The following is a 25,355-nucleotide window of genomic DNA, read 5'->3' on the forward strand; positions in this document are numbered from 1 at the left end:
GGCCTTCCTTCTCCCACTCAAGTTGCTAATGAGTCTGCATTCTCAGAAATGTTCAAAGTATAGTTTTTTTTTCCTACGACATTTGGTAACATTAACAGTTGGTAGAGTTAAGATTTTTTTTTTAATCACTTAATTAATTGATGAATATTTTTATTCTATATATTCATGTTTTAGGGCAGCACAGCGGTCGTGTGGTTAGCACGCAGACCTCACAGCTCGGAGACCAGGGTTCAATTCCACCCTCGGCCATCTCTGTGTGGAGTTTGCATGTTCTCCCCGTGCATGCGTGGGTTTTCTCCGGGTACTCCGGTTTCCTCCCACATTCCAAAAAACATGCTAGGTTAATTGGCGACTCCCAATTGTCCATAGGTATGAATGTGAGTGTGATGGCTGGCCACCAGTCCAGGGTGTACCCCGCCTCTCGCCCGAAGACAGCTGGGATAGGCTCCAGCACCTCCCGCGACCCTCGTGAGAATAAGCGGTAGAAAATGAATGAATGAAAGAGCCATTTTTGTGTTGTTTTGGCAGTAGAACTTGCCTATGTTCTACTGCTGATTACTAAAGAACGGAAATGATGGTCCAATCTTTCTTTTGGTATATACCATGTCTATATAGCCCGAGAACACTATATTCTGTGTGCCGCAACTGAAAGGTGTTTTGAAAAATATCTGGGATTGAATGAAATAAAAAGGCAAGAAATTCCACTAAGGGTTTGCAGTGCTATTAAAACAAAATAAGACATAAAATATAAGACATATTTTGAGTACATAAGTGTTCATTCGTAGTTTTGAGAATCTACAATATAAATACAGTAAACCTCGGATATATCGGATTCAATTGTTCCCACTGGTTTTGTCCGATATAAGCGAAATCCGTTATATGCGTATACCGGAAAATGTCCGTTTTACGCATATATCGGATTTATATCCAGTATATGCGTAAATCGGATTTTATCCGTTATAAAAAGGCACTTCCTTGACTATGTTTCCAATGTACCTGGACGCGCAAGCAACGCTGCAAACGCTGCAAATGACGTCATATAGCGGCCTGTCACGATTCGGCGAATCGGAGCGCCACGATGCGGCCATCCGATATATGCGAGGGAAATTTAATGGAAATGCACTGGAACGGGACTGGAGATTTTGTCCGAAATAGGCGAAATCCGTTATAAAAAATCTGATATATGCAATGAATTTTTATTGGAAATGCATTACAGAAAAGTCGGTTCTTTTTTATCTGTCCGTTGTGAGCGAATTTCCGATATATCCGAGTCCGATATATCCGAGGTTTACTGTAGGCATGAACGTAAAGAAAACACATTGATTTAGAAGGTGTGTCCAAACCTGTACGGTACATAACGTATATGTAGCAATGCTTAGTGGACATTGGTGATGCAGTTTTATGCATAATCTCCGTTTAACAACCATCAAACAAATAACCTCACACTTTTTTGTACCTTTTGTGTTCCTCTGTGTCCTGACATTCAGCTGACAGGATGGTGATGACGGACCTGTTGAAAGCGGAGGAGATCAAGAAAGCTCTTGATGCCTTCGCAGGTTAGATTTCTGTGCTACCTTGGCTTGATTGGGAAAGAGCACACAGAAAGTGACTGGAAAAAAAAAAGTCAGACACTTAGTGACTAAACACTGAACTTCTTTATCCTGTCGTTTTGCAGCAGTGACGTTCGACCCTAAAAAGTTCTTTGACTTGGTGGGAATGACGGCTATGTCAGCCGAGAGCGTCAAGCAGGTCTTTCGAGTCCTGGATGTGGACGGAAGTGGATTCATAGAAGAAGAAGAACTCAAGTAAGGATAAAACCAGAAACTTGTGTTTCTGATATACAGTGGTGTGAAAAAGTGTTTGCCCCATTCCTAATTGTTTCATCAAAAAAAAATCCAATATTAGTCAATGACAATAAAAAATCCTGCAGGAGAATGTCCGGCCATCTGTTTATGACCTCAAGTTGACACCAACTTGGGTTCTGCAGCAGAACAATAATCCAAAACACACCAGCAAGTCCCCCTCTGAATGCCTGAAGAAAAACCAAATGAAGACTTGGGGGTGCCCTTGTCAAAGTCCTGACCTGAATCCTATTGAGATGCTGTAGCATGACCTTGAAGAGCCTCTTCATGGTGGAAAAGCCTCCAATGTGGCTGAATGACAATAATTCTGCAAGGATGAGTGGACCAAAATTCCTCTATAGCGCTGTCAGAAATGCATTGCAAGTTATTGCAAACACTTGATTGCAGTTGTTGCTGCAAGGGTGGTCCAACTAGTTATTAGGTTTAGGGGGCAACCACTTCTTCACACAGTGCCATGGAGTTTTGGATTTCCATTTAAAAGTTGCATTTTGTGTTCAGTTGTGTTGTGATTGACTAATATTTACATTTGTTTGATCTGAAACGGCGGCACGGCGGTCTGGTGGTTAGTGCGCAGACCTCACAGCTAGGAGACCAGGGTTCAATTCCCACCCTCGGCCATCTCTGTGTGGAGTTTGCATGTTCTCCCCGTGCATGCGTGGGTTTTCTCCGGGTACTCCTGGTTTCCTCCGGTTTCCTCCCACATTCCAAAAACATGCTAGGTTAATTGGCGACTCCAAATTGTCCATAGGTATGAATGTGAGTGTGAATGGTTGTTTGTCTATATGTGCCCTGTGATTGGCTGGCGACCAGTCCAGGGTGTACCCCGCCTTTCGCCCGAAGACAGCTGGGATAGGCTCCAGCCCGCGACCCTCGTGAGGAAAAGCGGTAGAAAATGAATGAATGAATGAATGAATGATCTGAAACATTTACATACGTGTGAAATCAGGAAGAGGGCATGCACTTTTTTTCGCACCACTGTAAATCCTTGTCCACAGAGACGTTACTTAGCTTGTGCCTCTGCAGGTTCGTCTTAAAGGGATTCTCTGAGGATGGCAGAGACTTGACAGACGATGAGACAAGAGCGTTTCTCAAAGCAGCCGACAAAGATGGCGATGGCAAGATCGGGATTGATGGTGTGTTGCATGATTTGATCCAAAATTACTTCCTCCAAAAGGGGCAAAATATCCAGTTTAAAATCTACAATTGGACACAGTACAGGTCAACGGTTTTAAGGCACTTTCTCCTTCAATAGCATGGCAAAGTGTGTCCAAATATTTGAGTGGTACTGTCCATTGTACCAAACGCTGGGCATGTAAAAGGGCACACAAAATTCTGTTTCACTAGGTTATGTGTAAAAGATGGGCAAATAAATGCATGGCTCTAATGCAAAAGAAGTACTACTACTACTGTAACTGTGTGACACTCCAAAATTAGTTTGATGGTCTTGGAGGAGGTCTAGGTTGTCCAGTACTGTTATTGTGGCCTTTTGCACATTACTGTATGTGCACCTTATTTTGTTTCATTCACTTTCTCTCTCAACAGAGTTTGAAGCGATGGTGCATGAATAGGAGACAGCAGGGCATCCTTCACCTCCTCCCCCATCCTCCCTGCATCCATAGTTTGTAACAGTCACCATCAAACTCCTCTCATCTCCCCGGGGGGGAAGCCTACGCATGGAGTACGACCGGCCGACCCGCCTCCCTCCCTCCCTGCCTGCTCACCCGCTACAACAGGCAGCGTCCCACAGGAGCAACGTTACCAGATTTGAATTTAATGTTAAGTGCAGTATGAAATCTGTATGCTGTATCAGGGTCCACAATCCTCCTTGATGAGCGCATAAAGATAGCTTGGTGCTAGTGATGTTGTATCCCAGCTCGTGCTTTCTTTGGGTTCTTTTGTCATGTTTATTTCATGTTTTGTTTAGTCTTCCTATCCTCATCCACCACCCACACAACAAAGAAGTGAGAAAAGACAGTAAGAAATTGTAATAAAAAGTATGGAGTAATGTTTTTTTTTTTACTTGTTTAGTCACATTCAAAACAAACCCTTTAAATATTACAATACACTATCACGACAAATGTCTGAAACACTGTGGATGACAAAAACCTGGGCCTATAAGTTACCGCTAAAATAGAAATACGATGTTGATATTCCACTAAATTGTCCTCCGTGTGTCAACGTTCACAGTTTTTTTTTTTCCCCCTGATAATGTTGCCTCACTTACAAACCCTGGGATCCAGCATTGTGCTTCAGTGGATCCGAGGGGCCGACCTGTCATTGGTCTTTGTAGGGCGGAGCTTCACAGTGGCGAACGGGTTTGTGCCTCTGAAATGAGAGAGTGAAGGAAAATGTCACACAATCCCTTGCAAGCCTTTTGGTGTGGAAATGTAACACTATACACAGGGGGGGGGTGTGCGTCAACTCAAAGGTACGTTTTGTGCCACACAGACACAAGCCGATACATCAGAAATATAAACACATGAAGGATTTATATACACTATATAGACAAAACTATACAAACAGTGTGTGTTTGTGCAAGCTAACTCTTCTCCTCCTGGACTGTTGCACACAAAGTGGTGAAAATTTGTCCAAACATGCACATCTACTGGCAAATATACCACATGGTGGCATCTTAATAACCCCATATGTTTGTATCAAAGACCTTATTGAACTTTGGGGTGTTTTACTGAATCACCACAAACTTTGGTACGCACTTTTAGGGGACGTACTAGCACATGTGAGTTAAATTTGAGCAACATTGTTTGAAAAACATGGCCGCCATCAAGGAAAATGTCCGCCGGAGCACAAGTGGGACTAATTAGGACTTTTGTTTTTGGTTTCGCGTGTAGTGTTTCTTAGACGTTACTGTAATTTCCGATGTATAAGCCACTACTTTTTCTTAAACTTTGAACCTTACGGCTTATTCAGCAGTGCAGCTAATACAGTATGGCTATTTTCTAATCTCATGACATCTACTTCACTTCAGAAGTACTACTAATCATTTAAACAATGTGCCATTAGCGCTTTCTTAGGCAGGAGCCAATCACAATCGATAAGTGAACTTATGACAAGCTTGTCAACCCATTAGAAATTTCATGGGGTCATTACTTTATATAACAGTTTGTCAGAATGCTAAAATCATCACACAGTAACTTAACACCCAAAAGCTAGGTAAGAAATAAGACAAAGCAACTACCCAGACAAGTTTAAAATAAAAAACAACAGGTATTTTAACTTCATCCCATCAGGCATTTTCCCCAGGTTATTGCTACCAAGGTGCTGCAATGCTGCCTCTGTCCACCAGAGTAGCCCAGAGGGAGGCTGACATCATTTCAGCGAAATAACCAGTGAAATGCTTTGCTGGGAAGAAATGCGTTATGGGATGAAGTTAAAATACCTGTTGTTTTTTATTAGTTTTTTAAAGTTTTTTTGAGTGTTAAGTTACTGTGTGATGATTTGTGTTCTTTGTAAGATGACACTGTGAGTTAGACTGTTATATTGAGGAATAACCTCCTGCAATATATTTGTAGCGGGCGGCACAACGGTCTAGTGGTTAGCGCTCAGACCTCACAGCTAGGAGACCAGGGTTCAATTCCACCCTCGGGCATCTCTGTGTGGAGTTTGCATGTTCTCCCCATGCGTGGGTTTTCTCCCACATTCCAAAAACATGCTAGGTTAATTGACGACTCCAAATTGTCCATAGGTATGAATGTGAGTGTGAATGGTTGTTTGTCTATATGTGCCCTGTGATTGGCTTGGCTCTCGCCCGAAGACAGCTGGGGTAGGCTCCAGCACCCCCTGCGACCCTCGTGAGGAAAAAGCGAATGAATAGATGAATATTTTCGTAGCTTGTGAAGAGCTACATGGTCCTAATGGACGTGGACATATGAAGCATATGTAATGTAGTGTGTGCATCTTCAACACCGTAAATTATGATGCACCATAAATTGCCTGTGTAAAATGAATGCCAGCATGTCTTCATAAGCGTTTTGAGCACAACCCATGGAGGGCGCTAAATGTCATTTCCAGCACGTATAACAGTGTGCTTGGAACATTTTCTATAGGATTTGGGACCATGTCTGTTTGATTTTTCACCGCTTATTTTCAGCCATGTCTTTTGTTAAGGATCTTGCACTGTATCCACACAACATTGAAAAACAGATAATTGGCAACAATATGCTTGTAAAATGAAGATTAATTCAATGATAAAAATCTTTTGTCCATATAGTGTACTGATAAGGCAAAGTGAATGAAACAAGAGCTACCTTGGAAAAAGAGGATTCTCGGGTGGGCCATTGGGTGATAAACCCTGTAAGAATTATTGGAATTATACAGATATTATATTGAAGAGATTATTGAACATTGTTGATTTCAGTGTCATTTAGCACCTGTACGTCACCCTCACTCTTCCTCTCAGGGGTGGAAGAAAGCGGTCGCAGATCAGCGGACCCCCTTTGGAGACTGAGACTTTTCGGAGGAGGAGGTGGCGGAGGAGGAGGCGGTGGAGGAGGAGATTTTGCCTCCGTCGTCGAAGTTTTCACCTCTGTCGTCGCAGGTTCGGCCTTCTTCTCTGGGATGGGAGAGACTGACCGGATATCCACAGAAGCTCTGCGGTTAGGTGTGGCCGGTGGTGCAACATCACCGTAGCTCCTGCTCTCTGATTGGTCGCTGTGTGTGTCCCCAGGGTCCAGCAAGTTGTTCATGCTGCTACTTCTCAGAGAAGTGCCACTGAAGAGTGAAAGGAGGTGTCAGTGGATACAAATACGCACATCGAGGGGGTACTAGACAATATAATGATGCACAATAATGTCACCTGCTTGTGTTTAAATCATCAATGGAGCCCACGTAAGCAGCAGGGAACCAGCCCTGCCTGCGGGAAAGCAAAGGAATAAAACACATCAGACAAACAAAACTATCTCAACAATTCCGTTGCAGTCAGGGAACGTACCGCAGGCTGCTGTCGGTGCGGCCGTACAGCCAACCGTTGCGCGGCTCCTGTATCAGCACAGTGATCATCTCCCCCTTGTTGAAAGGCAGCAACTTTGGGTTAGATGAGGAGGGATGAGACACCAAGGCCCTCATGGGTCTGCCGCCGCCCAGACCCAGAGACTCTCCCACAGACCCCGAGCGAGAGCGGCTGGGGAGGGGCGATGGAGCTGGTGGATGGTGCAAAAACAGAGATTATTACAACTGAGTAGAGGAGATAGACCTTCTTCAGACATGTTGTCATCTTGTTTGACCAGCAGGAGGCAGCAGTGTACCTCCTGTGTCAGCAATAGACATATTTGGTGTATTCCATACCTGAAAGGCCTCACACAGCACCAGCTGCTGTCATGTGATATACTGTAGTGTTGGTTGGATGGGGGTACAACATTTCATATATACTTATATATAGACGTAGAAGCAGAAATTACAACATGACTTTTAGTTGTCCTAAAAACACACCACATTTGCCAGTAAATGTCAGTAAATGTGAAAATAGGTCTGGCAACTGAACTCAAACATCTTGCAAACTTTCCTGGACGCACATCTCCTTGTTTCACTAAACCCCATAAATCAACACAGAAGTACTGTAGTTTCACAGGTAACTACGGGGTCAGGAAAAATGATCTGACACATTTGTAGGTTCATAACGTAAATTCTTCAGAGCAGCAATGGCCACTTTGACTGCCCTGCCTCTCTGACATCAATGAGATTTTAAGGTTGAGTAATAGTAGTGATGTCAAAAATAAACTGCGCTGAAGCTGCATCAAAGATAAGTCTGCCTGGAAACAGGAGTTCAGAACATTCAGAGTACAGCCCATGGGTTAAAGAACCAGCAACCCACACTAAAACATTACGATTCCACCATGAATATGCTACCAATCAACTGCAGACCACGGTCAAAAAGTGAACGCCCACCTCTCGAGGGAACTTTCCCCAGTGCCTGTTGCTCCCGCCTGGCCCAGGACATGTCATCATCTCTGGCTACCGTCTGTAGTAGGGAGCTCACAGAGCCTCGCAGCTGCTGAGACAAGATATGGTGATGTCACACAGTTTGGCAGATACCGTTTATCACTCAAATACATAAGACGACACCTCTTTTTTTGCATATATATTGTTAAGACAATAAATAACTACGACAAATCAATTTATACATCCATGTTCTCCTGATCAGGTTCACATGGAGGTGGAGCCTATCAGCTGATTTCAAATGAAAGGTAGACTACAACCTGGATAGCTTTCAAGTCAATCACAGGGCAAATACATTATGATTATTATGATTATTATGATTATTATGATTATTATGATTATTATGATTATTATGATTATTATGATTATTATGATTATCATGATTATTATGCCACCCTCGGCCATCTCTGTGTGGAGTTTGCATGTTCTCCCCGTGCATGCCTGGGTTTTCTCCGGGTACTCCGGTTTCCTCCCACATTCCAAAAACATGCTAGGTTAATTGGCGACTCCAAATTGTCCATAGGTATGAATGTGAGTGTGAATGGTTGTTTGTCTATATGTGCCCTGTGATTGGCTGGCCACCAGTCCAGGGTGTACCCCGCCTATCGCCCGAAGACAGCTGGGATAGGCTCCAGCACCCCCGCGACCCTCGTGAGGAAAAAGTGGTAAAAAATGAATGAATGAATGATTATTATGATATTATTCATTCATTCATTCATTATGATTATGATTATTATGGTTATTATTATTATTATTATTATTATTCCCTTGCTATGCTTGTATGTCATGTTCATGGGTGACTTTAAGAGTAGCAGATACTGATACACAAGCCGAGAGTGCCCTCTTGTGGCCGTGAGTGTGGGGGCGGGGCATATGTTTACACTTCGCTCCAGAGTATAAGTCGCAGGACCAGCCAAACCATGACAAAAGTGTGACTTATAGTCCCTTTAACACAGTAATTTATTACGAAAAACAAATTATCTGAAAAGTTTGAGTTCAAAAATGTCCGCAATTTGCGTCGCTGCTTGAGAACCACTGGTATAGATGATATAAAGCAAGTAAGGGCAGAGAGAGTGAACCTACCACATTATGCTGAGCATAATTAATAAGTTTAATAAGTAGTACCTGTGCCTCTTGGTCCAAATTAGTAGGGGTTCGCGATCCAGACCCTCTGGTCTCATTGACTTTCTCCTTCCATCCGTCTGCTTTTTGCTGAAGTGACATGACTGTCTGAATACAGATGAAGAAGGTGATCACCTCATTAAACGGTGACCTGGATCAGGCAGCAATAACATCAGCAGATAATTAAAAAAAGGCCGGCGGCATTTCACTTATTTATGCAATGGCCTTCGCTTGTTGGTGACTTTGACGAATGGCTTCTTGAGATACATTCGATTAAATTCCTAATGAGCAAGAGAGAGTTGTGCTTGTATACCTTGTTAACCAAGAAGAGCAACGACTGAGTGAGACCACAGTGTTTCTCTGCCAGGAAACGATACCTCCTTTCCTCCTCCTTCAGGATCTCCTGCTGGCTCTGCCTCAAGTACTGCATGTAGTCACTGCTCTCCTAACAACACACAAACACATCGTGTTGTGATTAGCGTCCAAACCTGATGCATGACAATGTGAACGGCTTTGTTTTGCTGACCAGGGAGTCCCTGTAGGCTCCTCGTCTTAGCTGTTTCTCCAAAGCCTCCGCTTGGTTCCTCACCTCCAGTTCGTACACTCGCCGGCTTCCCTGCAAGCAACACAAAGCGACTTCTTAACCCTCTTCAAAACACATTTTCAGTTGAGCTAAAAAGTATTTTTGGGCCTCACATCGATATACTCCTCATCCAACTTGACGTTCTTCTCCATGGCTTGTAACACCTCCACCTGGAACCATCGAAACTGCACCAGGGATAGTGTAAGTACATCAGTATATCCAAATATAATCATTTGGATCCAAATGGGGAATTATTTAATCATTTTGTGCAGTGTATTAGTGTGTACTGACCACTCCCTCCATCTCAGCAGTGAGTCTCCTTTGCGTCTCAGATATCTGGATGAGAACTTCCCCTAAAAAAAAAAAACAGCTTTTAATATTATGACGCAAAAAAACATCTAAAGCAAGTCTGATGTGCTTAATTGTCACATATAAATAAGTTAAACAATGCAAAACATCAAAACAACACATTTACATTAACCTTTTGTTAATAATTGTTTAAATGTAATTGTTTGCTAATCATGTATTGAAGCAAACAGGATGCAGTACTTGGTTGCAACCAGCATAAGCGCTGTTGAATCGGTCTAGAAAAGAACATGAAGACATCCGTTAAACATTTAAACAAAGTGTGTTTGACTATAGACGTTTTGATAGTTTCTTGGATTTTATGTCAGAACTGCTAATCCAATATAAATTATCAAATAATAAATATATATTTTTTTAATTGATAAAAACGGATAACATTTAAATCACTTTGCAGGTGGCATACAGTATAGTCATGCATGGTTTGTGAATGACGGATTGAGCAAGTCTGATAAATGCCCCAACACCCAATCAATAATTTAGAGTGTCACTCTATATGACCACTCGTCAAACTGCGGTGCTACGACCTTCTCAAGTTCTCTCCACTAACAAGAAGCACAATTGTGTGCCTTACAAAACACACGGAATTGAACACAACAAAGTCCGAGCGGTCAGAGTGAATGAAAGTGACACTAGTGGGAAAAGGGTACTACAGGTCTGAAGTGGTTTTTGTAATATTGACAAGCAACACACATGTTTTTCAGATTTTTGCTGATGTACATTATAAATCAATAACTTACCAAGAGAGCGAGATGATAGTGTATGAAGCGCCTGGTCACCCATCTTGGCTACAGCACTGAAGTAGGCCTCACTGCATCCCGCTAATGCTGTAAACAAACCAAATATCACCTAAAGTTGCCAGGAAGTCAATACATACAGTATATAAGAAGAACATACAATACACACAACCAGTGGCGTCATTAGGCCTATTTTAGGGGGACTTCAGCCCCCCAAAATAATTTGAGAATTTTTATTGATTTTTTTTTTTCACAAAAAAAATCTCTGACAAATTTCATATAATAGAGCAAAAGCAGGCTAATAAGCAAGCCAATAAGCAGGCTAATACTAGCCTAGTAGCATTTGCCTACTACTAGTAGTAGTAGGAATAATCAAAAGAAGAATAATGATGATAGTAATAATAATAGGCTAACTAATAATATAATAATGATTATTATATAATTGATCACTGTCCACTGGACAGAATAATTGCAGAGCTTGAGCAGCGGTTTTGCAGTGTATATTGTGCGTACTTGTGTAAATGTAATGGTGGCCAAAAACAATTGAGTATCTCTTCTAAATCTGTCCAAAAGTGGCAAAGTTATATCCCGGTTCTTGTTCGTTATTTGTTTTTTGGATTTTTTTGAATGTCTACTATAGTCATTCATATCCTGTACATCTCCAGGGGGCTAAGCCCACCCTGTCCTCAGAACCTAGTGACGCCCCTGCACACAACCCAACTACAACAAAAGACATTTATTACAATAATTTAATACTACTTGACCAAATATGTAATGAAATACACTTTTAGCTTTACTTTAAGAGATTTCACAAAAATATGGCAACCTTTACATTTACGTGACATTACTAATAGATGGCATAATCGACAAAATACATGCGTTATAATAGATGACTAAATGATGTAATAATCCCACATTAAAGACTAAAGTATTATTATTATATAGTCTGTTGGCACTAATCATCAAACAATGTTTCTGGCAACTGTGAACGTTTTCATTGCTTATTATATATTTATTCTGAATGATATATTGTATCAATTATTTATTTTGATTTACAAATATTAACTCCATTGTACGGGTGTTTGTCTATATGTGGCCTGTGATTGGCTGGCGATCAGACCAGGGTGTGCCCCGCCTCTAGCCCGACGACAGCTGGGATAGGCTCCAGCACACTCTCGACCCTTGTGAGGATAAGTGGTAAAAAATGAATGAATGTATTTAATATTGATTTATTCTTTTGTCAACATGCTTCTGATTCACTGATAAATTAATGCATTAATGAGAAACCTCTTCACTTAAAGCTTAAACACTTATGGACCAAACTGTATTTGCAAATGTATACATTACATACTAATCAGTGGCCACTAATATGTCATAACAAAAAACAGAAAATAACATTTTTCTCCAAATGTATTCATTCACTTACACATCGTGCATGTACTTAAGAGTCCATTACCTTGGAAAGCTTTGACGTAGCCGTTTCCCAGAGCAACAAGCTTTTGGAGGCCGGGGTTGAAGTGCTCCATCAGGTTCTGCAGTAAATACACAAGCATGCATAAATATACTCACGTTGTGAAGGAGACTACATAGAATGTTGCTACTCACAGAATAGACAGATAAGGTGGATCTGTGCAACTGGTCACTACTGGTTCCTGCCATGGTGCCCGATGGGGAAGCAAATGGGAACGTCAAAAAGAAAAGCTTGAAGAAAGAACACCAAGGAGAGGACAGGGAAAAGGAGTCCGTATTCCCATTCAAACTTGTGAAGTGAAGTTTCTCGGGGTGTCCTCAAGTGATGACCTTTACTTCAATTACAAGAAAACCCGTGTCTGACACAGTGAGGCCTCTTTATCCCCTTTTTTTTTCCCCCCTCGTCCTTTAGCAGGTCCTCTTGTGAGTAGAGGTTCAGTACATGGAAGGAGCGTGCGAGTGGTGGAGGGCAAGGAGAAAAGAGAGCAGTTGCAATCGATAGGGGCTGCGAGGTGAATTATTGATTGGGAAGGTTGAAAGAAAAGGAGGCTGAGGACAGCCAGACGACCAACGATGTACACTCATTAGTTCTGGCTTTAATATGCATTTGCACACACAAAAAGGCCTTGAAGGACACTCAATTAAAATACATAAAGTGCAAATAATTGTGACTTTTTAGAATGATGAAAAAACTTAAAATGATGCGAGAATTTTTTTTTTCCATTATCATTATTAGCCTTTCTCACTGATTGGCTGGGAGTAGTCATGTGGTTATACCAGTGTTTTTCAACCTTTTTTGAGCCACGGAATGTTTTTTACGTTGGAAAAATTTTGCGGCACACCAATAACCAACATTATTTGCTTCTTTCAGCTTTTTCCTTGATCCGCATACAAATTTAAACAACAATATTACAAAATGTCACCACTACCTCTCACGTGCATCACTAAGTCTATTAGAGGAACGAGGCAATCAGCTACGTGTTGCCACACAGACGAATATTGCATTGCTCTGCCAGTCTTTACACCAATGACACGCGACAATGACATAATATTTGCAGAAAATTATTAATACATGTTAATTAAAAAAGCGATATTGAATAATTCCTCACGGCACACAGTTGTTGAAAATCACTGGGTTATACGACCTTATAATGAGGCATCCAGACTCCATTTCAGCTTACATTACCAAATATTTAACATATAGGTCTTTTGAAGGCCTGCTGTCCCATTACTTTTGTTCATAAGTGTAAACATGAAATACAACTGATGCCTCAATAGGTGATTATAATGACTTACATATCATATAAGGTGGGACTGCTCAACGCAGTGGGCGTTTACATGTCCTTGAGGAGGTCAAGGTCGTCGTAGAAGACCCCATCACCGTTCTCCTCGCTCTGTTGCTTCACGCATTGACTTACGGTCTCCAGCACGGTTTTCAAGCGCCGATCCAGAGCAGCCAAGTGGGGCTCAGAAAGCAGCGGGGCAACGACATGAAGGGGGTCATGGGAGAGCGAGGCCCGCATGACGTCGCTGAGGCGGTACTGTGGCAGAGACAGGAGGCGCAAGCGTAGCCAGGTGGAACGACGAAGTCTAGAAAGAAAAAGACATTGTTAAATGGTGTAACTTTGGCAAGCGGGTATATTTAACTAAACCACAGAGAGAACAGGTACATTTATTGGAAACAAGTTGTTCACTGTTGGGTGAGTATTAGATTAAAAAAGTACTTAAAAAAAGTAAGTTTAATGATGAAGTGTTTAATCATGAAGATTTTCAAGGTCATTTATAGTGTGCAAATTGAGAGCAAGTGTTTTTTCGTGATGCTGTGACTAATTAGCGTGTTTTCAGAGTCATTTGTTTGTTGAAGGGATGCACAGACTACGTATCTAAAGATGAGTTTCTCTGATGCTGAACACACAGACATGTATTTTCTATTCTTCCTTTCTCCTCCTCCTTGGTCACAAATCTCAATGCTGTGCATGAATGCACAGAGTTTAAGGGTTTAATATAGGGTTTAATATAGATCTGTGCATTTTTTTATTGTTGTATAATCTCATACTGTGTGCGCTCATATGTCCATTTGCCTCTGTAATAAGCCTCCTAATTCGCCCCTTTTCTACACCCTGAACTCGTCACCAGCCAATCGCAGCCAATCAAAGGGCCCATATTCACACACATTCATTCCAATGGACAATTTGGAGTCGCCAATTAACCTAGCATGTTTTTGGAATGTGGGAGGAAACCGGAGTACCCGGAGAAAACCCACGCATGCACGGGGAGAACATGTAAACCCCTACATGCCTACATGCTAACCACTCGGTCACCTTTATGACCAAGGGCTGTCTAATGATGAAAAAGTTTAATTTGATTAATCAGTTTTTTTAAAGATGAATCATGATTCATTCATTCATTCATTTTCTACCGCTTTTCCTCACGAGGGTCGCGGGGGTGCTGGAGCCTATCCCAGCTGTCTTTGGGCGAGAGGCGGGGTACACCTTGGACTGGTGGCCAGCCAATCACAGGGCACATATAGACAAACAACCATTCACACTCACATTCATACCTATGGACAATTTGGAGTCGCCAATTAACCTAGCATGTTTTTGGAATGTGGGAGGAAACCGGAGTACCCGGAGAAAACCCACGCATGCACGGGAAGAACATGCAAACTTCGCACAGAGAATCGAACCCAGGTCTGACTGTGTGGCCTACATGCTAACCACTTGGTCACCTTTATGACCGAGGGCTGTCAAATGACGAAAACGTTTAATTTGATTAATCTGTTTTTTAAAGATTAATCATGATTAATCAACATTTAACAACTATGTCTAAAATATGCCCATTTTCATTTTTATTAACAGAAAGATAAATGACGGTGTTTGATTTGATCTATTGTAATGCATTAACACCTCCACATGAACTGAAAATTTAAATCAAGCGAAGTGATTAAAATCTCGTTTCCTAACACTCGTCTCTTTAATATATAGTATCAGAACATGTTATCACACTTGAACCGTGTTACTATGAGCAATGAGGGGTTGTGTTCAAAGACACCACGTAATATAGCTTCATTTAAGAGTCTCACATTAGCAGAGGTGAAAAAAAATCAACAATTTATTGCAAGTTGTACCTGCAACACTGCTCCAATGGTATGAGGATCGAGGGCTCGTCCTTGGAGTGACGTCCAAATCTGCAGCGAAAACACACAGTAATGAGGCAAAAAAAAACTCACATAGACAAAAAGCACCACACATACACACACATATGTACGTATACACACACACAAGCTACAGATACTCACGCTCGTCCGTTGTCGAGGTGCAATAGGAAAGTGTTGTTGGAGAACTTCTCAAAGGTTTCATAGTGGTGTCTATCCATGTTGCCTAGGGGAGGAGAGAGGCAAAGAAACTCCTTAATGAGGCACACTAACTGTTATGGTGCAAGTGTTGCACATTGGAAAGAGTTGTTATGGACACAGACATTGAGGATTGTCTGTGTCAATGATCACACTGAATAGGTGAATTCAATAACACTCTTGACATCAATTTTAAGGTCAGTTAAGGCCTTTCTTGAACCAGTCATAATGTGCTATACATATCACTATATTGACACTTACTATGGTACACATTATGTCATTGTATGGTCATATCACCTCGTACTTTGGTATGTGACAAAAAATAAAAAATAAATACATAAAAATAAAAATTTAAACTATATTAGGAAAGCAGGAAGTGAACAAATGTTAACAGTTACTGATTGTAAAAGTACCAGATGGAGGGGTAGGATTTAATAAGCTTTGCTTCTTCCTACTCCTTTTGGACATGTGGAACTGTGAACTGATTATGTGATGCACTCAACTGTAATCTGATGCATGTTCAAATGAAATAAAACCATTACCATTACCATTTAAGAGCTAAAATCTTGGCAAAAATGTAGATTAAATCCAGTTTATGTCAGGTACAGTATCCCCACTGTCATGATCTCTCGATGGCAAAGGCAAACAAGCTTTCTCCTTGAACGCAGTCGGATTGTTGAGCCGCAATAAGCAAGGTCTCTTTCTGCAGAGGTTGGATGCAGTCAGAGGGTCATTTTAAACATTTTCAATACGGCCTCAACCAACTTGGAGAAAGCTTTGAAAGACAAACTGACAATTTTTTAAGGCAGTCAGTCCAGAAATGTTGTTTGGAATAGGGAAATAATGGAGGTACAGAGGAATTTTATTCTCTACTTAATTATCACCATGAAAGGACAACCATTTTAATGAAAAAAAAACAATGTCATATAAAAATCTAGGATGCCAACATCACATATTGAATACAAACCAAGGTTCAGCAAATCAATGTGTGTCTAACTGTCACACAGCTTACTCACTAACCGAACCATCCTTAAACTACACAAAGAAAGGTCTGAATTGCAAGGAAGTGGAACAGTTGCGACTGAGCTAAAGTCAGCTAGTCCCTCTTCTCCCGTGTCCAAGTCCTCCACATAAATGGGACACTGGTAGATGGGAAGAGCGCTCCTGGAAGGTAGGATATTAAGTTCTTTCACTCTGGCCGTGACGCAAATGAGAGGCATGGAGCAGGGCTGAGGGGAGAGTGTATTTTCTAATGCTCCAATCTGTGCCTCCCACGATGCTCCTCTCAGGTGCAGGCCGCACAAGTAAACGGCCTCCTTTGGAGGAATTTGAAAGAATGCATCCTCGCGATGGACCTGGAAGGACAAGAAAATTAAAAGTTATCTTCTGAAGACGTGAAAAAGCATGACAGGTTTATGGGTAAAATGAACAAGGTCACACCATCAAACCTTTTTCACCTGTTATTATTTACAGAGAAGAATAATTTTTTAAAATAACTAATACCTCAAAATGCAGAGCGATATCGCTGATGTACTTATGATGCAGTTGAGCGGCCCTTCTCCTCAGGGCCACCAGAAGACCCTTGGCATTGCTGAAAGCAGACAGCCTGTAGGCGCTACGTGGAGCAGAAGTGTTGTCACGCCACAGATAAGCACTGAGCAGCTCCGCCCGCCGCTCCAAACGAGACAGTGCGGTGAGGTCGGGGAAGGAAAGAACAGTCTCCGACATGTATCGAAGTGGCTGTCTGAGCTTAGAGATCAACGAAAACACAGAGGCACTGAGCTCATTCCACTCGGCCAGGAGGAAGTCATAAAGGGGGCTTTGGAAAACAGCGCCCGCGTTTCTTGTACGGATGTGATTTTCATGCGTGAGGTAGTCCTGTAGAGCCTGAAGTCGCTCTCTGGCATTGCTAAGTTTTGGCGAAGTCGCTATGTCCTTGCTGGAAGATGTGGCTCCACCTCCAGGAATCTGGGATACCTGCAGGAGTAGGTTCAGTTTTTGGCTATTGAGCTTGATGATTTCATCTGGCACATCAGCACTGAAACCCAATAGAGTAGGATCACTGATGTCCAGTGAATTCGAGAGAAGTCTACTCAGGACTTGTATCAGTTTGGACAAATCTGAAAGAAAGAAACAGTCAGAAATGAAGAGATAAAAAAGAATAACTGCAAACTGCGTTACCACGGTGCTCAGTGCTGCTGATGATATTTGCAAGCGTGTGCGGTCCAATGTCCAGATGTGACTCTGTGCTGAAGCAGGTATCAACATTACTCTGGACTACCTGTGAATCTATAGACTCCAGAACATGGCCACCATACACAAGGTTGACTAGAAATGTAAGAAAAATAAATAAATACTTAGTAAATCATAACACTGGATGAATATGTAGCACAGCTCTATGTGTTTATGTTGCATCACCTGTTATGTATTGTAAAGCTTTAGTCTTGTCGTGGCAGTGATTGGCAATGGAAATGAGAGCTTCCACCCAAGCAAGAAGATCCGCTTGGCTCCTTTTAAATACAAATAAGCCATATGCTTAGGAATTCAATTCTAGTGATGACGTCCACAGTTACAAACTCTTACCATCTGTACATTCTGGCCTGGCTGAGGTGTTTGTAGGCTTCTCTTTGTAATAAAACTGTATGGAAAGTTGCACAGCGCAGAAGGAGCTTCATGTTGTCAGCCATGACGCATGTAGATGTCTGACGCTGCGCAACAGATGACAAAAGTTGCAAAGAGCAGCTCAGCTCTTCCTTCACATCCCAGCAAGTGTCACAAACCAGAGGCAGGGCACGCATTCGCACTGACGCTGGTACACATTGACATCAAGATCATTTTTTTTAAAACTCAAAATAAATCAGTATAACTTAAATCAATATAATTTAAAATAGAAAACCTACCTGGTATGGAAGAGGCTGTTTCTTCAGTTAAAAACCACAATCGGAAGTTTGGGTGAGGATTTTTCAGGTGTCCTCTTCCTGTGTGGTGGATGAAAGGCTCAACATCAAACCTTCGTTAATCAGTCAACAATCTCATCTTACCGATGGAAGGAGCCACCAGCTGATTAAGGAGTGCCACTAGGTTAGCGTCCCATTGCTCCAGCAAGTGACAGTCATTAAAAACCAACCAATGGCCGTCTCTAACTGCTTTGCCTAGAGTTGCGATGGTGACCTCGCTGTCACAAAGCCCTGCAGAAATCACTTTCACCTGTACAAAAACAAACAGAGTTTGGAAATACAAAAATACATTTTCTTTGATATAAAAACAGCACCTCCTTTGTGTCTCCTGCAATGGAGGCCAACTGTTTCACCAAAAGGAGAGGTTGAATGCTTGTCCATTTATCCTTAGATACACAGGGCCATATTAGTATGACGGGTCCCTCGTGGTTGACAAGAAATGGATGAAGAGCCCTTGGGTTCCCGCAGTGGGGTGCATTAATCGCTGCTGTATGGAGAGGCGGGCAGAGCTGGCATGTAGCCATGGCCTTGGTAAGTTCCTCCACGCAGTGTGGGCTCAAGGTCTTCAAGAGGAGAGCCCGCTGCATTAATGACAGATGGGAGTGAGAGTCACACGGAACCGGTCCTGCTACAACGGAGGAAGGGGACCGCAGGTACTTTTGCCACAGCTCGTGTGAAGACGCCAGAGAGTCAATGAGTCCTCTAAAACATGACATCTTCTCCAAACAGATGAGGTCTGAGTGAACATGAGGAGATATCCAAGTCGGTATTTCTGTTGAGGATGGTGCAGCATGAGTTTCAAGGTTTTGAATATCTTTGATTCCCCTGAGGAAGGCTGTCCTCTCAGGTGGAGAGCAGAGCTGGTTGTGTTGCATCACAGCCAAAGTCACCAACAGTTTGAGAACAGCACCGTGACTTTTAAACAGACGCGGCCTGTAGTGGAACAGCAACTTGGCCACCATTTTGTTTCTGATCTCTGGTATGACTCCCCCCAGAACCTGCCCGGTGGCATACGATACAAGCGTTCTGCCCTTCTCAACAAAGGCCTCATGCATCACTGCCAGGAAGCCAGATAAGGGAAAGTAATAGGCTGGGGAGAGGCGAGAAACCTGCTGCAAAGCTTGATAGAAGAGTACAGCCAGCTTGACAAGCTGCTGAAAAGCATCCAGCAGGGGCTCCAGGTACTCCTTCACCTCATTCACAAGCTGGGTCTCAGTTTCCGCATATGTCATTGATTCTTGGATCACAGCCACATGTGAGAGGAAGCCGGACTCCTGCATCAGTGTGGCGTTGGACTGCAGGATGGCGTCCATTACAGAGTCCTACAAAAAGATAGTGTACAGTCAATTACATATAAAATTCCGAGTTCAATGCCACCCCCGGCCATCTCGGTGTGGAGTTTGCATGTTCTTCCCGTGCATGCGTGGGTTTTCTCCGGGTACTCCGGTTTCCTCCCACATTCCAAAAACATGCTAGGTTAATTGGCGACTCCAAATTGTCCATAGGTATGAATGTGAGTGTGAATGGTTGTTTGTCTATATCTGCCCTGTGATTGGCTGGCGATCAGTCCAGGGTGTACCCCGCCTCTCGCCCGAAGACAGTTGGGATAAGCTCCAGCACCCCCCAAGACCCTTGTGAGGATAAGCAGCAGAAAATGAATGAATGAATGAATAATTAGGATTTTTACATTTTTAATCTGTTTAAGTTAATTGAATTCCACGAAATTGCATCCGTCAGTGGCTTTCGTGGGAAAGGTACAACTCTCCTATCGGGAGTGTCCAAGGACACAGAGAAAGAAGCTGCAGCGAGAGAAAAATAACAGACATATCCTTGAACCTACTTAAATAACTTCAGTCAAGTTAAAGGTTAATATGTTCCTACTGCAAATATTTGTTTTGTTTATTACTTATTTAAAAAGAACAATGAAATCGACCCATATGTTTTCTTCAGGGCCGATACTGTTTTTTAGTAAGAAAACCTATAACCAATGGAGCCAACATTCATTTGCAGGAAAATTGAAAATATTGGGGACAACATTTTGAAAAATAACTATAATAATAATAATAATAATAATAATAATAAAACCTATTCTCTGTAGCCCTTTGACCTGCGACATCATACTGGCAAGACTTCCTGCAAGGACACTTGATGGAATATTCCATCCATCCATCCATCTTTTATGCTGTTTATCCTCACTAGGGTCGCAGGTATGCTGGAGCCTATCCCAGCTGTATTCAGGCGAGAGGCGATTGGTACTGGTCACCAGCCAATCACAGGGCACATATAGACAAACAACCATTCACACTCACATTCATACCTATGGACAATTTGGAGTCGCCAATTAACTTAGCATGTTTTTGGAATGTGGGAGGAAACCGGAGTACCCGGAGAAACTCCACACAGAGATGCCCAACAGAGATCCAAAGATGTGTGGCCAACATGCAAACCACTAGTCCACCATTTAATTCTATTTTTATTTTAGATTTTATTGCCGGTCAAAGTCAGGACATTCTGAATACATTCTGAATAATTGAGTCCAACATCACGTGTGTGATCACATTATTTGCTCATTCTGGCAAGACTACCATAGGCGGCTACCAAGGTTGCAAAGAACGAAGTGAAGCCAACAAAGTCAGACCTGTGGGATGAATACTAGTCAAGATAAATGCCAGCCTGCCTCACCTCCTCTGTGGCCAGTTTCTTCTGCAGCAGCTGCTTGTCATTCTGTATCCGCAGGTGTTGAATCAGCATCTCTTTGAACTCCGACTGCAGTAGCTGTGTCAGCATTAGCTCCTGGATCTGATCCGAGCTCGGCGAGAGGTCAACCACAAACACCTCAGCCAGTATGGATGGATGGACAGCTAAGCAGGAAGAAAACACCATCAGGCATCAAACTTGGCAAAGAAGCTTATTTGGAAAATCTTGCATTTGTTGCTTCCTACCGCTGCTGAGCAGTCGGGCAGGTAGGTGGGTACTGAGGAAGAGGCAAAAATCACGGTGTGTCTGGAGGGGGTTCTGTTTTAACACAGGGGGGCAACACCCACCTGGACGGGACAGTCTAGCAAGAAAATGTGGACTGGCTGTTGCACGTTCTACATGAGTAACCAGGACTTTCAAACCTGCAAAAAGAAGGGATTGACCTGTCAACAAAATTACTAAAAAAATTTAAAACAAAAGTGACTTCAGGCCCCAAATTTCCGCAACCACTTGCAACTTGTACTATCTTATCCAGTGTCAATCTATAGAACTGAAGCTTAGATATAACTTAAAGCTGTCCTGTTAGAGCCTGGAACGCAGTATAGATTTGCTGTCCGCTGAAAATAAGTCAACACACAGCCAGCCAGTATTTGTATAAATAGCTGGCATCACTCCATCTCTTCCACCTTCCTCAGCAAGGCACTAGTCCTCTTGGTGATGTGTTTGGGCTCCTTGTCATGTTTTTTCAAAATGTCCCAGTACCTGTGCAGTCAGCATTCATGCAGTCCCAAACTATGACATGACCACCACCATGCTTGACTGGAGGCAGGACAATTACCCTGCTACTAACATGTGTTGCCAGTTATTTAGACAAAAATTAAATATATTATCATACATATATTATATATTTTTTATTTAAAATTAAATATATATTAAATTTTTTAATGTATAAAATACTGTATACAATAATATATATATATATATATATATATATATACATATTATATTTAATGAAAAAAATATAGAATATATATATTCTATATTTTTTTATTTAAAATTAAATATAATATATATATTTTATATTACATTTTTTATTTTGTATAAAATAATGTATTAAATGATATATATATATATATATAGATATTATATTAAATTTTTAAAAATATAATATAATATAATATATATATATATTATATATATTATATATATATTATATATATTATATATATAATGTATATTTTTAATATACACTACAGCTCAAAAGTTTGGGATCACTTGCAAATCTTTTCATTTTCCAAAGGAAATCAAATTTTCATGCATTTCAGAAGCAGTTTTTTCCATTTCACAAACTTTTTTTTCCATTTCACAAACAATGAAAATGAATGAGATGATTTTCAAAGAAGGATGTACATTTTTGCATAGAGGCCTACTATCAACAACTGTCAGTCCTCTGCATCAATCTCCTGGTATGGCTGCTAATCCAAGTTAATCATTTTATAAGGCTAATAGATGATTAGAAAAGCCATCTAAAAATCCTAACTAAAACTAAAATCTCTTACCATGCTGTTAACTACTCCCTTCAGAGAGCAGCACAAACTGGGTCTAACAAGGACAGAAAAACGATGCAGACAAATATCTGAGAGTGTGTAGTTTAAGACAAAGACGCCTCACAGGTCGTCACCTGGCAGCTGCACTAAATAGTAGCCGTCAAACACCAGTGTCAGTATCAACAGTGAAGCGGCCACTTCAGGATGCTGGACTTCATAGCAGGACGGCCCAAAAAAATTCCAAATGATCCCAAACTTTTGAGCGGTAGTGTATGTTTTTAAAAATTTAATATAATATCTATATATATATATATATCATTTAATACATAAGCGCACAGAATAAAATAATGTATTAAATGATATATATATATATATATATATAGATATATAAAATTTTTAAAAATATATAATAATATATATATGTTATATATATACATATATAAATATATATAAAACATTAATATAATATCTCTATATATATCATTTAATACATAATTTTATAAAAAAAATTTTACAAAAATAAAAAATTAATATAAAATATATATATATAATACATAATATATATTTTTAATATAATACATATAATATATATATAATATATATAATATATATATATTTTTTTAAAATTTTAATATAATATCTATATATATATAATATATATATAATATATAATATATATATATATTATATATATATATATATATATATTATATATTTTAAAAAAATTAATATAATATCTATATATATATATCATTTAATACATAAGCGCACAGATCTCACAGCTAGGAGACCAGGTTCAATTCCACCCTCGGCCATCTCTGTGTGGAGTTTACATGTTCTCCCCGTGCATGTGTGGGTTTTCTCCGGGTATTCCGGTTTCCTCTGACATTCCAAAAACATGCTAGGTTAATTGGCGACTCCAGTTTGTCCATAGGTATGAATGTGAGTGTGAATGGTTGTTTGTCTATATGTGCCCTGTGATTGGCTGGCAACCAGTCCAGGGTGTACCCTGCCTCTCACCCGAAGACAGCTGGGATAGGCTCCAGCACCCCCGCAACCCGAGTGAGGATAAGCGGTAGAAAATGAATGAATGAATGTACATATTGAAATGTAAACAGAAATTTTGAGTAAATTATTTCCTCATATAGTGTTGGAAATATGGCATGTTTAATTACACTTAACAAACCTTTCTCAGCAGCCATGCTCAAGTGGCCCAATAGCCTCGGATCATCAGCACAAACTACTATTTCACACTCTAATTCTTTCCCAAGACTGGAATCGTCGCCTGTTTCGCCTGTAAAACACACAGATTGTGCTTCTTGAAGCTATGCACTGATGAAAAATAAAAGAACCCAGAAATGGGCAAAGCACTAACCTGTGATGACCCCATTATGAGAGCTGATCTCTAGATGATGCTGTGTATCAGCCAAGAGTGGCCAGTGTTTAACCCAGTTCCTCCTGCAGCCCCACAGCAGGAGCTTCATCTCCAATCTGGTGGATGAGGTCTCTTGTAGTGGCCAGTCATGTTTAATTCCCAGCGCCCGACACAGAGGATTCCTCGGCATCTCGGATAAAGCGACAGGAAAACTTGTGATGGACTCGGAAGGTGTGATGTCAGGCGAGGCGAACAAGGAATTTCTGGGGTCTTTGGGATTTGTGTCGATGCTTCCTGTCTGACACAACTGCTTCCACTTGCTCAGCAATTCAATGCGCGTATCAGCCGCAAAGGGGCCCAAATATGACATAATGGCAGCCAGGACCACAGAGTCTCCTGGTACTCTTTGTCTCTCAAGCAGTGATTCCTGAAAGAAATGAAGAAATTTTAAAATTATGTTGTAGGTTATATAAGGTAAATGCCTCAGTTAAAGGCAGTGTCTCTTAATCGCTGGGTGCATGATCTAGCATGAGCTAATTTTTGGTCTCACTTTAGCATTTAGTGCACAAAAATACAATGGTTACCAAGGAACTAATCTCCCTATATATGCTGTTGGTGTGAAACTCTGAAAGTTGTACTGTGCAATATAACCTGTATATTATGCCTCCCACTTTCTCGTGCACTCCAAATCATTAAGTTTTATATAAATGAGCGTTCACATCTTTATATCCCTACACATGCTGTTGGTGTGAAACTCTGAAAGTCGTATTGTGCAATATAACCTTTATAGTGCTTCCCACTTTCTCATGCACTTTCTCATGCACTCCAAATCATTATTTAAGTTTTATATAAATGAGCATTCACAGCTTTATATCCCTATACATGCTGTTGGTGTGAAACTCTGAAAGTTGTATTGTGCAATACAACCTGTATATTACGCTTCCCACTTTCTCATGCACTCCAAATCATTATTTAAGTTTTATATAAATGAGCGCTCACAACTTTATCTCGCTATACATGCTGTTGGTGTGAAACTCTGAAAGTTGTATTCTGCAATATAACATATATAATATGCTTCCCACTTTCTCATGCACTCCAAATCATTCATTCATTCATTCATTCATGCTCTACCGCTTTTCCTCACGGGGGTCGGGGGGGTTGCAGGAGCCTATCCCAGCTGTCTTCGGGCGTGAGGCGGGGTACACCCTGGACTGGTCGCCAGCCAATCACAGGGCACATATAGACAAACAACCATTCACACTCATATTCATACCTATGGACACTTTGGAGTCGCCAATTAACCTAGCATGTTTTTGGAATGTGGGAGGAAACCGGAGT

The 25,355-nt window shown here is 41.1% G+C and overlaps 4 protein-coding genes across 10 annotated transcripts in view; 1 reads left to right on the forward strand and 3 right to left on the reverse strand.

Moving 5' to 3' along the window:
* The window catches only part of pvalb7 (parvalbumin 7), a 21,191-nt gene extending 17,333 nt beyond the window's left edge, over window positions 1–3,858 (forward strand). The window contains exons 2-5 of the mRNA XM_058087196.1: window positions 1,488–1,556; window positions 1,676–1,805; window positions 2,886–2,995; window positions 3,405–3,858. Of these exons, the coding sequence (XP_057943179.1) occupies window positions 1,488–1,556; window positions 1,676–1,805; window positions 2,886–2,995; window positions 3,405–3,430 (335 nt within the window). The 3' untranslated portion in view covers window positions 3,431–3,858. The remainder of the gene's footprint in view (window positions 1–1,487; window positions 1,557–1,675; window positions 1,806–2,885; window positions 2,996–3,404) is intronic.
* A 183-nt stretch (window positions 3,859–4,041) lies between these two features.
* Window positions 4,042–12,324, reverse strand: baiap2l2b (BAR/IMD domain containing adaptor protein 2 like 2b). The gene is made up of 14 exons (XM_058087165.1): window positions 12,225–12,324; window positions 12,076–12,151; window positions 10,623–10,709; window positions 9,811–9,872; window positions 9,633–9,704; window positions 9,463–9,552; window positions 9,250–9,381; window positions 8,940–9,044; window positions 7,764–7,866; window positions 6,811–7,018; window positions 6,676–6,732; window positions 6,251–6,590; window positions 6,128–6,171; window positions 4,042–4,187 (listed from the first exon to the last, which is right to left on the reverse strand). Exons 1-14 carry the CDS (start codon window positions 12,276–12,278, stop codon window positions 4,112–4,114), a joined length of 1,506 nt encoding a protein of 501 aa, XP_057943148.1. The 5' UTR covers window positions 12,279–12,324; the 3' UTR covers window positions 4,042–4,111.
* A 310-nt stretch (window positions 12,325–12,634) lies between these two features.
* The window catches only part of LOC131138586 (extracellular serine/threonine protein kinase FAM20C-like), a 42,129-nt gene continuing 29,408 nt past the window's right edge, over window positions 12,635–25,355 (reverse strand). Inside the window, exons 8-10 of the mRNA XM_058087632.1 lie at window positions 15,388–15,469; window positions 15,217–15,276; window positions 12,635–13,679 (exon numbers count right to left, since the gene is read on the reverse strand). Of these exons, the coding sequence (XP_057943615.1) occupies window positions 13,424–13,679; window positions 15,217–15,276; window positions 15,388–15,469 (398 nt within the window). The 3' untranslated portion in view covers window positions 12,635–13,423. The remainder of the gene's footprint in view (window positions 13,680–15,216; window positions 15,277–15,387; window positions 15,470–25,355) is intronic.
* LOC131138559 (dynein heavy chain domain-containing protein 1-like) overlaps window positions 16,177–25,355 on the reverse strand; it is a 29,192-nt gene continuing 20,013 nt past the window's right edge. For 4 of the 7 annotated variants that reach the window (XM_058087608.1, XM_058087599.1, XM_058087574.1 and 1 more), the window contains 12 exons: window positions 24,018–24,444; window positions 23,829–23,936; window positions 21,341–21,517; window positions 21,081–21,259; window positions 18,713–19,720; window positions 18,483–18,648; window positions 18,342–18,419; window positions 18,025–18,250; window positions 17,860–17,951; window positions 17,623–17,769; window positions 16,945–17,561; window positions 16,177–16,796 (listed from right to left, as the gene is read on the reverse strand). In XM_058087608.1, coding sequence (XP_057943591.1) covers window positions 16,434–16,796; window positions 16,945–17,561; window positions 17,623–17,769; window positions 17,860–17,951; window positions 18,025–18,250; window positions 18,342–18,419; window positions 18,483–18,648; window positions 18,713–19,720; window positions 21,081–21,259; window positions 21,341–21,517; window positions 23,829–23,936; window positions 24,018–24,444 — 3,588 coding nt within the window. In that variant the 3' untranslated portion in view covers window positions 16,177–16,433. Of the gene's footprint in view, window positions 16,797–16,944; window positions 17,562–17,622; window positions 17,770–17,859; window positions 17,952–18,024; window positions 18,251–18,341; window positions 18,420–18,482; window positions 18,649–18,712; window positions 19,721–21,080; window positions 21,260–21,340; window positions 21,518–23,828; window positions 23,937–24,017; window positions 24,445–25,355 lie in introns of those variants that run through there. The other 3 variants (XM_058087591.1, XM_058087617.1, XR_009132112.1) reach the window with 3 other exon arrangements.

This window comes from Doryrhamphus excisus, chromosome 1 (assembly GCF_030265055.1).
Source record: "Doryrhamphus excisus isolate RoL2022-K1 chromosome 1, RoL_Dexc_1.0, whole genome shotgun sequence".
NCBI classification, from domain to species: Eukaryota; Metazoa; Chordata; class Actinopteri; order Syngnathiformes; family Syngnathidae; genus Doryrhamphus; species Doryrhamphus excisus.